The following is an 11,882-nucleotide window of genomic DNA, read 5'->3' on the forward strand; positions in this document are numbered from 1 at the left end:
GGTCCTGATAATTTGTGGTAGTCCTGTGCCAGCTTTCAGAATTCTGCTTGAGTTCTCCAGATAGTGATCTAGTTTTGACGGTATCTTATTGGCTGCAAATTATGTTGCATGGATGTCCTTAACCTGACATTAGTTTAGCTGGCATCCCAATGGTCTTTGTAATAAATATAGTATAATTTTGAATCAGCAACACCCTTGTTCCACTTATTTTCTAGTTACTAGTAGATTAGCAATATACAATAAATCATGTAAGTTCGTATTAGCTATGGGCTGGGATCAACCACTAATTGGTGTTGTTGAAGGCTGGTTGTCTGTGTTGAGTTTGCGGCATTGTTCGTTGCCCGGCTGTTTGGCGGTCACGGCTGACGGCCCTTGTGCTGCGTGGGCGCGATTGGCCGGCGGGAGTGGTATCGTGATCTGTCAGCCAATGAGTACGGTCCGCACCGTCAAATTTTATTAGCGCGCTCACCTTGGCGCGCTCTGTCAATGCCTGTTAGTAGGTTTGAAATATCAGTCGGCACAAATTCTTCATTTACAACTTTACCTACTTTTCTAAATGTTGCTGCAATTTAAACCTATAAGAGAAGAGAGAATTAAAGGTATGGATTTTATAGCGATATTTTATGTCAACAGTTGTGTACGTTTTATTACTCATTATTACGTATTTTTACCTCATTCTATCTAAAGCATTATGTAATCACAATGTATTACACTATTTTAGATTTCACGGTGTCAATAAACAGCAGTGAAAATTAATAACCTCTCCAAGCTTCGAAATTGCAGTAGTCTGCAGCACTCTTTGAACAATCTATTACAACGTAACTGAACCTCCATTTCCTAAAAGCATAACAAAATTTGCTACAGTGAAATCTTTACTCGCTTAAACACTACGCCCTACGGAGGTTCAAACCATTCTAAGTAAAAGTAAGCTTGACGATACGGAAAGCTAACGTAACAGTCCTGAAAGTTCTTGGCATAGTTTTGATTGACCGAACTGCCAGATGGCAAAGTCATAAAGAAAGCGTCGTTAATTTCAGCGATCTCACCTACAGGCTGCAAACTAAGTCAGCATAAACAATAGTCTTTGTATTACACTGGACGTAATCAGTGATACAGACACACGAACAACCGTCAAAACTTTAGAATCATCTTTGTATTACACTGGAAGAAGTCAGTGATACAGACGCCACACGCAAACTAAGTCAGCATAAACAATAGTCTTCGTATTACACTGGACGTAACTAGTGATACAGACACACGAACTACCGCCGAAACTTCAGAATCGTCTTCGTATTACACTGGAAGTAGTCAGTGACACAGACGCCACACAGACTTTAGTAGTAAAGTTCAAGCAAAGTCCAATCTACAGTCAAAGTGCTCTCAGCATCAGCTAAGTATCTATATAGAATAAGCCTACTAAGTTTATTACGTAGACCAGTGACAATTATAACAGGCTGTAGATTTAAACAGACAATTCAATAGTTAGAGCATCGCCTCGTTAGCCAATATAGGGAGTAAAATTACTTGCTGGCCTAAACTTATACCGTAAATATATAGTGATTAAACTGTTATTTTGTATTACCAAGATAGTAAGACTTTGTTTTTTGACTACACCTTTTTATCACTGCTTGTAAACTAGCTAGCATTGACAGAGTGCCCTTGGGTGACAGGTTGGTGGTCGCTGTTTCGGGGCTTGCCTGGCTGGTAGGTTTGGTATAACTTATGCGGTTCTGTCGTGCCTTGGCGGCGCCGGTGCTGTTGGCTTGTGTCGTGCGGGCATCTGGACGCGAGCGTGTTGCGTTCTCGGACTGTTCGGCTGGGTCTAGTTGCATTAATTGGTGGTTGAGTTCAGCTTATCGTCATTAACAATATCATCGAAATAAGTATAGTCATGACAAAGTCCAATAGCAATAGTGACAGCGAGTCACACACAAAAGGTCCGGTTAGTGGGCCTAACTCCGCAGAACAATCAAGTAGCGCAGTCAGTGCTGAATCTAAGGCCATTGATGACAATTCTGAGGAAAAACATCAGAGAAAATCAAATCGAGATAAAAAGCTAGCTTTAAAAGCTAAAGAGAACAAAGTTATAGAGTTATCACAAACGCTGGTCAAAACCATAAGTAAGCAGTTGGAAGAGAATGAGAATTTTTTGGGAGAAGCTGATGCTCTTCCAGACGATCGTGTAGATACATTTATGTCGTTAGTAGAGCAATGTACTATTTCTGTTACTGATATTTTTACCGAAATAAAGGTACTCAGTGATAATAAAGTAAATCCAACCACACAAACTCTGTTTGATCAATTCATTGCCGATATAGAGCTAGTGCAAAACTATTACAGTCAACGCAAAGAATCAGAGCTCAAGCTAGATGAGGAGCTAAAAGAAGCTGAACAAGCTGTAGAAGAAGCCAAGAAGAAATTACAAGAAGAGATGGAAGAGTTGGAAACTCGCATGGCCGCCCGGCGTGCAAGACTACAGGAGAGGTACAAAAGGTTAAACACCAAGCAGACGACACTCACCGGACAGAATTTTTCACAGAATAGTCCACCAGTAATTGCCGCACCTCCCACAAGATTTACAGATCCAGCACAAGCTACTCAATCAATCTCTCCACAGGCTGTTCTTCAACAGCATCCGATATGGCTCAAGAAAACGAGTGACTCTTTTACGAGAGACACAATTCCTGACCGTTTTGATGCAGATTCCAGACAATCAACACAGGGAGACTATCAAGCGTCTCATCTGGCACAGGAAATCACAGAGCATATGCACGTATCATTACTTGCTCCACCTGAGCCGAATGTGTTCTCGGGAGATCCCTTGGAATACGCTGACTGGCGAGTAGCCTTTGATAGTCTCATAGACTCAAAACGAGGATCTCCCATAGAGAAGCTCCATAGACTAAAGAAATATGTAAGTGGCAATGCCAAAGAAGCCATATGTGGCTACTTCAGACTTCAAACAAAAAATGCGTATGAAGAAGCCTTAGCTACGTTACACGAGGAGTTTGGTAGGGAGGATCTGGTAGAGAACAGCTTCCGGGACAAATTGGAAGGCTGGCCCAGAATCGCAAATAAAGATCATGACGCCTTAAAGAAATACTCATATTTTCTTAAGCAGTGCCTTGCAGCACAAAGAGTCATGCCTAACCTTCAAGCGCTCAACGACAAACGAGAAAACAAGAAGTACATAAAGGTTTTACCAGCTTGGCTGGTGAACCGCTGGACTTACTACGTCACTGACAAAGAAGAAAAGAAAGGGTTCCCACCATTCTCTAAATATGTGGAGTTCATCTCTCATGAAGCAAGGGTGTCAAGTAATAATCTTCGAGACACAGAAGATGCTCAACCTCACCCTAAACCCACTCCTCCTAAAAGAGAGAGGGTTCGCAACTTACGCTTAAGCGCCAGTAAACCGAGTGACTGTACACACTGCCAGAAAGGTACACATCCTGTGGCAGAGTGCAGATCATTGGCAGCTAAAAGTGAACCGGAAAAAGAAAGGTTCATCAAAGAAAACAGGCTATGCTACGGTTGCTTGAGGTCTAATCACCTCAGCAAAGCTTGTCAAAATCGAGCAACTTGCACTAAATGTGGTAAACGTCACCCAACGGTCCTTCATAAAGATTTCCGAACCACGCAAGAAACATCTAGCAGGACCGAGACTGGTGCATCTCGAACCAAACCGTCAACAGAAAAGCCCAACGGTGAAACCAAGAAAAACGTACACACTGTGAAACAAGGGAAGGGATCTAATCTGCTCAATATGATAGTGCCAGTCCATGTATCATCAGATAAAAGTGAACAGCTTGTCTATGCGTTATTAGACACACAGTCTGACGCCAGCTTTATAACTTCTAGTCTGGCTAGTCAAATTGAACCCAGTTACACCACAGAGAAAATCACAATGGCCACACTGCACGGAGAGACAACACAGAGACTTAACCGCTACACCATTAGCGTCAGAGGTTATGGCTTACAAGACGCACAAAGAGTAGAAGTACGAGCTTACGAACAAAGTACATTACCGTGCAATAGAAATCAGATACCCAACAAAAACACGTATCAGATATTCCACATCTGAAACACTTACAGCAAGAGATTCCCCCAGAAATGGATATACCCGTTGGTATTCTTATCGGAGTAGACTGCGCGACAGCCCTTGCACCAAGAAAAGTCATTCTCGGAGAAGAGGGAGAAACATTTGCCATGCGTACAGTGTTTGGGTGGACCCTATGTGGTGAAGTGAAAAAACTTCCAACCAAGCATACAGTACACAGTATCCAATCAACTCAATCAAGCACAGAACGCTGCGAAACAATCAAAGGAGCATTACAGACCGATTTAACATCTCTTGAGATTCTAAAGAAAAGCTACGCTAAAATCGAAAACCCACTGGAAGATGCTAACTGTCTCACCAACACAAAGATGTCACAGAATGACAAACAGTTTTTACGAATTTTAGAAACAGGAGCTAGAAAATTGGAGAATGGATCGTGGTGCTTTCCGCTGCCATTCAAAGATGAAACGTTGTTGCCTAACAACCGAGCTCAAGCAGAGAAAAGGTTCGAGCAACTAGCAAATGAGCTCAAAGGAGATGCAACATACAAAGAAGAATACGATCAGTTTATGAGAGAAATGATTGATAACGGGCACGCTGAACTTGCACCTGATGAACCCGTTAAAGGAAAAACATGGTATATCCCTCATTTTGGGGTGCGTCACCCCAGAAAGGATAAATTACGCGTTGTGTTTGATGCCAGCGCAAAGTACAAGGGTCAATCGCTTAACGACCAGCTACACACAGGACCCGACATGATGAATAGTCTGGTAGGAATCCTCCTACGATTTAGAACAAAACGAATCGCTATATCATGCGACATCGAAAAAATGTTCTACAATTTCTTTGTAACAACAGACCACCGAGATTTTTTACGTTTCCTGTGGAAGGACGCTAACGATAGTATGGCAAACCCTCAGGAGTACAGAATGACCCGACATCTATTTGGTGCAACTTCTTCTCCTGGTGTCGCCACCTTTGCATTACGAAAGATCGCGAAAGAATACGAGGAAGAAATGCCAATAGCTAGTCATTTCATTCTAGAGGACTTTTATGTCGATGACGGCATAACAAGTGTAGACACAGTAGAAGAAGCAGCAATCCTCATTCAAAACGCCATAGAGATATGTGGAAAAGCCAATCTACGCCTTCACAAGTTTCTAACCAACAACCGCGAAGTATTAGCCAACATACCAGCATCAGAAAGAGTAAAGGAAGCCCAAAATCTGGATTTATTCAGAGACAAACTGCCCACCGAGAGGACCTTAGGCTTAGAGTGGTCGGTTGAAAATGACACAATACAATTCCAAAACAGCATGAAGTCTATGCCATCTACTAGAAGAGGGATCCTATCGGTCATATCACAACTTTACGACCCATTAGGGTTGCTAGCACCATTCATCTTTAAAGGACGACAAATATCTCAAAAGGCCTGTGGAGAAAAAGGCGAGTTTGGACGCAGAAGTTTCGCCAGAACTGAAATCCGATTGGGAAAATTGGAAAAAAGAGCTAAGCAGACTTGAGAGTGTAAAAATAGAAAGATGCGTCGTACCAGAAGAATTTGGCTGCGTAACGCAAACCGAGATACACCACTTCTGTGATGCAAGTCTCAACGGTTACGGAGCCTGTTCGTATGTGAGGCTGGTGAACAACCACAAGGAAGTCCACACAGCACTGTTGATGGCCAAATCACGAGTGGTTCCTCTCAAGCAAATAACAGTTCCAAGATTGGAGTTGCAGTCCGCCGTCGAAGCAGTCAAACTCAGCTCCATAATCAAGGCGGAATTGAAAGTTAACATAGAAAAAGAGTTTTTTTGGTCAGACTCAGCAATAGCTTTGGGCTACATCAAGAATAGTGAGGCTCGGTACCACATGTTTGTAGCAAACAGGGTAGAAGTTATTCGAAAGAATTCTGGAGGCGAACACTGGTTCCACGTACCTGGCAAGGAAAATCCAGCTGACATCTTGTCGAGGGGCGCAAGCCTCCTTGAATTGTTACAGTCTACTTGGTGGTCTGGGCCAGAATTTCTGCGCAACTTGGACATCGCAGTGTACCTGGATGATAAGACAGGCAACGAGACCAAAGCCGTAAACGATCCCGAAATCAAAAAGCTTAAAAACATTCTTAGCACAAACATCAACGTTGACAGTCTGGCGCTTTGTTTTGAGAGATTCAGTTCCTGGTCGAGACTAGTCAAGGCTATAGCAAATGCAAGAAAGATGCTGAGCGCCAGAAGCTTGAGTAAACCTGAGTTATTGCCAGCAGATACGCTACAGGCCGAAATCATCATAATCAAACTGGCACAATCTCAAGAGTGGAGTGCAGATATAAAACAGCTGTCTAAGTCAAAAGAAGTACACAAAGGGAGCAGCCTTCTAAAGCTGAGGCCATATTTGGATGAAGACGGACTACTCCGCGTTGGTGGGAGAGTTAAATACTCTCTAGCGCTGACAGACAATGAAAAACACCCAATACTCATACCGAAAGCATCCGCAATCGCCAAACTACTTGTGACGCACTTCCATAAAAAAATACACCATCAAGGACTGACCACTACCGTTGGCGCAATAAGAGGCGCCGGATACTGGATTACGGGTGCAAGTAAACTTGTGGGAAGCGTCATATACAAGTGTGTCTAATGCCAAGCTGCAAGAGGTCCACCAATAACACAACTGATGGGAGATTTACCCCAAACTCGTGTGGAGCCATCCCCACCGTTTACTCACGTCGGAGTAGACTGCTTTGGGCCATACACGGTGAAAGACAGACGTACCGAGCTGAAACGCTGGGGTCTGCTTATAACGTGTATGTACTCCAGAGCGGTGCATATTGAAATATTGGAGGCAATGTCAGCGGACAGTTTCATCAACGCCATAAGACGTTGCATATGCATAAGAGGAGGCATTAAGACAATATACTGTGACAATGGTACCAACTTCGTTGGTGCGGACAACGAATTGGCAAAAGAGTTTGAGACAATGAACTGTACACTGAAGGCGGCATTGAAGGATGAAATGATTGAATTTAAATTTAACGCGCCTGGTGCTAGTCATGCAGGCGGTGCATGGGAGCGTCAAACTCGAACCATAAAAGGAGTGCTCAATGGAATGATAACCACATACAAAGGTAGGATGACCACAGAGTCATTAAGAACAGCGTTCTATGAATCAATGAGTACGGTAAACAGTCGTCCACTCACTGTGGACAACCTTTACAAACCAAACGAAATAGTAATCACACCAAATCATCTAATTACGATGAAACCTAGGCAAGCACCATTGCTACCTGGAGAGTTCGACAAGCAAGAAATCTACGGTAGAAAGCAGTGGAGAAAAGTACAGATGTTTGCCGAGGAATTCTGGACCGAGTGGAAAGCCGGATACATCGCGAATATAACCAAGAGGCAAAAGTGGACACAAGTAAAGTGGCAAATACAAGCAGGAGACTTGGTGCTCATCGTTGATGATTTCCAACCGCGCAATCAGTGGCTCACGGCAATTGTCGAAGACACCATTAATGAAAAGAGCGAGTTACCGAAAAGAGCCAAAGTTAGAGTCGCAAGTCGTTACCTAGACAAATCCGGAAAGAGGCTAGAAAAGGCCACCATACTGGAACGCCCCATACAGAAATTGATTCTGCTCCTTCCGTCTGAATCAGAATAGTCATTTTGTAGCATTACAGTAGAGTACATTGTAGTTAGCATCATATTTCCATAGTAGCTAGTAGTAGTAGTCCAAGTTTTGTTTTGTTGTGGGTATCGTATCCACACTTCTTAGAATATACATTTTTGTGTATCTTTAGCATTAATATGTTTATCGTCTCATTAATTTTCCGTTATTATAGCAAAATTAGGTGGGAGTGTAATAAATATAGTATAATTTTGAATCAGCAACACCCTTGTTCCACTTATTTTCTAGTTACTAGTAGATTAGCAATATACAATAAATCATGCAAGTTCGTATTAGCTATGGGCTGGGATCAACCACTAATTGGTGTTGTTGGAGGCCGGCTGTCTGTGTTGAGTTTGCGGCATTGTTCGTTGCCCGGCTGTTTGGCGGTCACGGCTGACGGCCCTTGTGCTGCGTGGGGGCCATTGGCCGACGGGAGTGGTATCGTGATCTGTCAGCCAATGAGTACGGTCCGCACCGTCAAATTTTATTAGCGCGCTCACCTTGGCGCGCTCTGTCAATGCCTGTTAGTAGGTTTGAAATATCAGTCGGTACAAATTCTTCATTTACAACTTTACCTACTTTTCTAAATGTTGCTGCAATTTAAACCTATAAGAGAAGAGAGAATTAAAGGTATGGATTTTATAGCGATATTTTATGTCAACAGTTGTATACCTTTTATTACTTATTATTACGTATTTTTACCCCATTCTATCTAAAGCATTATGTAATCACAATGTATTACACTATTTTAGATTTCACGGTGTCAATGAACAGCAGTGAAAATTAATAACCTCTCCAAGCTTCGAAATTGCAGTAGTCTGCAGCACTCTTTGAACAATCTATTACAACGTAGCTGAACCTCCATTTCCTAAAAGCATAACGAAATTTGCTACAGTCTTGGTGTTGCTACATTAGTGCTGATGGTAATGCTTTAGTGCTGATGGTAAGGCTTTATTGCTCATGGTAGCATATCAGTGTAGATGGTAATGTATCAGCGCTGATGGTAAAGCATTGGTGTTGAGGATAATGCTTTAACACTGTTAGTACTACATTAGTTCTGATGCTAATGCATTAGTCATGTTGCTAATGCATTAGTTCTGATGCTAATGCATTAGTCATGTTGCTAATGTTAGTGTTAATAATAATGCAGTAGCTGTGATGGTAATTCTATTACTTTGAAGTTTTGTTTTAGCGCTGATTTTATTGTTTTAGTGTCGATGGTATTGCATTAATGCTGTTTTCAATGCCTTAGTTTTGTCAGTAATGTATTATTGCCAATAGTACATCGGTAATGTTTTTTGTAATGCATTATTGTAAATACTAATGCAGAGGTGCTAATGGTCTCCTTGCATTGCGTTATTAAGCAATTTATTTTAAGTTCACAGTATCTGGAAATGGTTGCATATAATATTCAATATATATAACTCACATATATGTAGTTCAATGTAAATTAATGTAACTACAGATTTAATTAATTGTATTCACAAACGAATGGTCTGGGGGTGCTGCAATAGAGGTCACGCCAGCCCTCAGGCGCAATGCCCAGACAAATGTCAGAGCCGGTATTGTCTGGCTGATTGTAATACCAGTCGGAGTTAGGTTGGCCGTTTCCAGGGATGACTCCCGTCACTAATCCTTTCCATTCAAACTCAGTGAAGCCTTTCTGGCCACCAATGAAATTATATCTGCCCCAGCCTGAAAAATGCAATGTAGTCACATTTTAGAAGTTAGTTTTTCATCTTTTGTTTGAAGAGCTGTTTGTTTTCACAACATCATATTTGATTTCCAGTACATTATAGCAACCGGTAATGAAAGTCATTACATACAAAGTTTTAGTTGGTGTTTTGATTTTAATTAAGAAAGTTATAGAGCTATAGAGTTATGTGCTTAAAAATTGTCATTATTTACGATGATGTTGGAATGCTATCGATAATATCTCTAAAGCGGTGGGTTCTATGTAAAACTAAGTTCTCCGGCGCTCCCGTTTGCGTTGAAAGATGGTTGAGCGTGCCAATCAGTCACAAAGAATAAGTACACACACAATTATTCTGAAGTGAAGGAAGCTGGTCATATGGTACAAATAGTAACTGCTAAGCCAAATGTTCGTGTTCGAATCCAGTGCGATGCTATACTTTTTATCAACATCCATCTCAGGCTCCGGATGGACTGACAGACAGACAAACAAAAAGCCTAATTTATTAAAGATGAATAATACCGACTTCCTATGAACAATATATTATTTTTATTAATCATATTGACTAAATAAATAAATGCTTAACATAAGGAAGAGTTTCATAATGTTCATTTTCAAAAATTTTGATTTTTAAGTTTTTTTTAAATTTCAATTTCAAAAAATTATCCAAAAAGTTAAAAAAAATTCTATTAGCTATCGACCTTTTGTGTTGTAGCTATTACAAACCAGACCATCTAATGTTGCTAATGACTAGCCTATTTTTTAAAATATATGCATATATATTTTTTCAGAACCAGGTTAAAGAATATAAATGACAATTTATAAATAAGATTAAAGAAATATACCTGAGTTGGAAGAGTCGAGGTCTGATTCAATTTTAGCTCTCAGCCATTCTGAGGCTTCTGTTGTAGTAAAGGTAGCAAGGTACTCTCCGTTAGCTCTGCAATAAGCATCCGCGTTGTCCCAGTTTAGAGCTGTCTCAATGAGACGAAAGCATGTCTCCGATATGGGATTGTATGTGTATGGAGCAGGGCAGGTTAACTCAGCTGTAAAAGTTTGCCTTACAAACATCAACCACTATATGTACTATTGGCTAGCAATCACATTATGTTTTTGAGGTCATGAATATCTATTTTTATATGAGCATAAGCATAAAAGAACTTGTTATTGTACAGTAAATAGATGAACTTACACAAAGTCTTAGTAGATTTCATCGGAAGGTGTCGGTATTTATCTATCATTTATGATTATTTTTTATGTTTGAGTGGATCTGATTGCCAGGATGTTTGAATAGTAAAATCAAACAATTTGATCTCGGTTGAAGCACTCGGACTAATTAAAACTTCAAATATGATTCCTATAATCGCAAAGGCACCGACAGAATAGAGGGGCATAACAGTAAAGCTTGAATGCAATAGCTGACATCAGCTATAGCAACGATATTATTTAGTGATATCATTTTGCATTTATTTTTCTTTTAAGCGTTTGTTCTAGCGTTTGTCTTGTAATCTAAAAATACGCTGACAGTCCGATCGCCTGAAAAATCAAAAACGGTTACAAATAATAAAAAATACTAATACTTCCTAATAAAATCTACAAAGATTAGTGTAAGTTCACCTTTAACAGCTCAGCCAAAAATAGTTCATCGTTAGACAAGCATATTGCTAACTAAACAAAATTTGAGAATGATTACGTATGTACCAGACTTTATAATGATCTTAAGAGTATGTTTTCATACGCAAGTAGCTGGTTATAGCTTTATTGGTAGTAAGCCCAGCATTAGTCGTGATTTATTTCGTTTTTGTCAAATAGCACTCAAAACCACCAATAGCTGAACTTACTGTGGTAAGTCTGTAGGTGGGTTGTGCAGTTTTCTTCGAGATACTTTGCCATGTAGCAGTATCCAAGTTTAGAATCAAATGCTACAGCTCTACAGTTTTCATAGTTAGCAAGGCATATCGTCATACATTCTATTTTTGTCCGTATATCATGCTGGGTGGTCTTTGTCACTTCGTCTAGACACAAATCCGTCTTTGTAAACGTCTTGAGCCTCGAAGTGGCACATACTGCCTAAAACATTTTTATAATATTATTATACTCACCTCCACAATAACATGTTATTGCTCACAGATACACCCTAGCCAATGTATCCAATGATTAAATTTTTACCATTTAATTTTAAAGGCAGACATTTGAAGCCAAAAATAAATATTAACAGAAATAGTTGGTAAAATCTCAACAATATAAAAGTATTAATAAGCAATAATAAAAAATTATCTTTACGAAAAACGCAGTTTAAAACGCTACGCTAAAGAAATGTAAGTAACTACTTGCGTTAAAAAATATCACACCAAAATCTAGTGATATAGACAGCAATTGGGATTTATTCATGTCTATGTGCGAAAAATTTATAGCCTATAGATATTCATACATGGCATGCACATACAAGTAGATGTG

At 40.2% G+C, this 11,882-nt stretch overlaps 3 protein-coding genes across 3 annotated transcripts; all 3 read left to right on the forward strand.

Annotated features, from left to right (window-relative positions):
- The first annotated feature begins 4,113 nt into the window (after positions 1–4,113).
- Positions 4,114–5,583, forward strand: LOC137407147 (uncharacterized). The gene has a single exon (XM_068093748.1). It carries the CDS (start codon positions 4,114–4,116, stop codon positions 5,581–5,583), a length of 1,470 nt encoding a protein of 489 aa, XP_067949849.1.
- Positions 5,584–5,740: 157 nt separating this feature from the next.
- On the forward strand, positions 5,741–6,700 carry LOC137407148 (uncharacterized). The gene has a single exon (XM_068093749.1). It carries the CDS (start codon positions 5,741–5,743, stop codon positions 6,698–6,700), a length of 960 nt encoding a protein of 319 aa, XP_067949850.1.
- Positions 6,701–6,736: 36 nt separating this feature from the next.
- On the forward strand, positions 6,737–7,723 carry LOC137407149 (uncharacterized). Its single transcript, XM_068093750.1, has one exon. The coding sequence runs from the start codon at positions 6,737–6,739 to the stop codon at positions 7,721–7,723; it is 987 nt and encodes a 328-aa protein (XP_067949851.1).
- The last annotated feature ends 4,159 nt before the right edge of the window (positions 7,724–11,882 follow it).

The sequence above is a fragment of the Watersipora subatra genome, chromosome 10, assembly GCF_963576615.1.
Source record: "Watersipora subatra chromosome 10, tzWatSuba1.1, whole genome shotgun sequence".
Lineage (NCBI taxonomy): Eukaryota > Metazoa > Bryozoa > Gymnolaemata > Cheilostomatida > Watersiporidae > Watersipora > Watersipora subatra.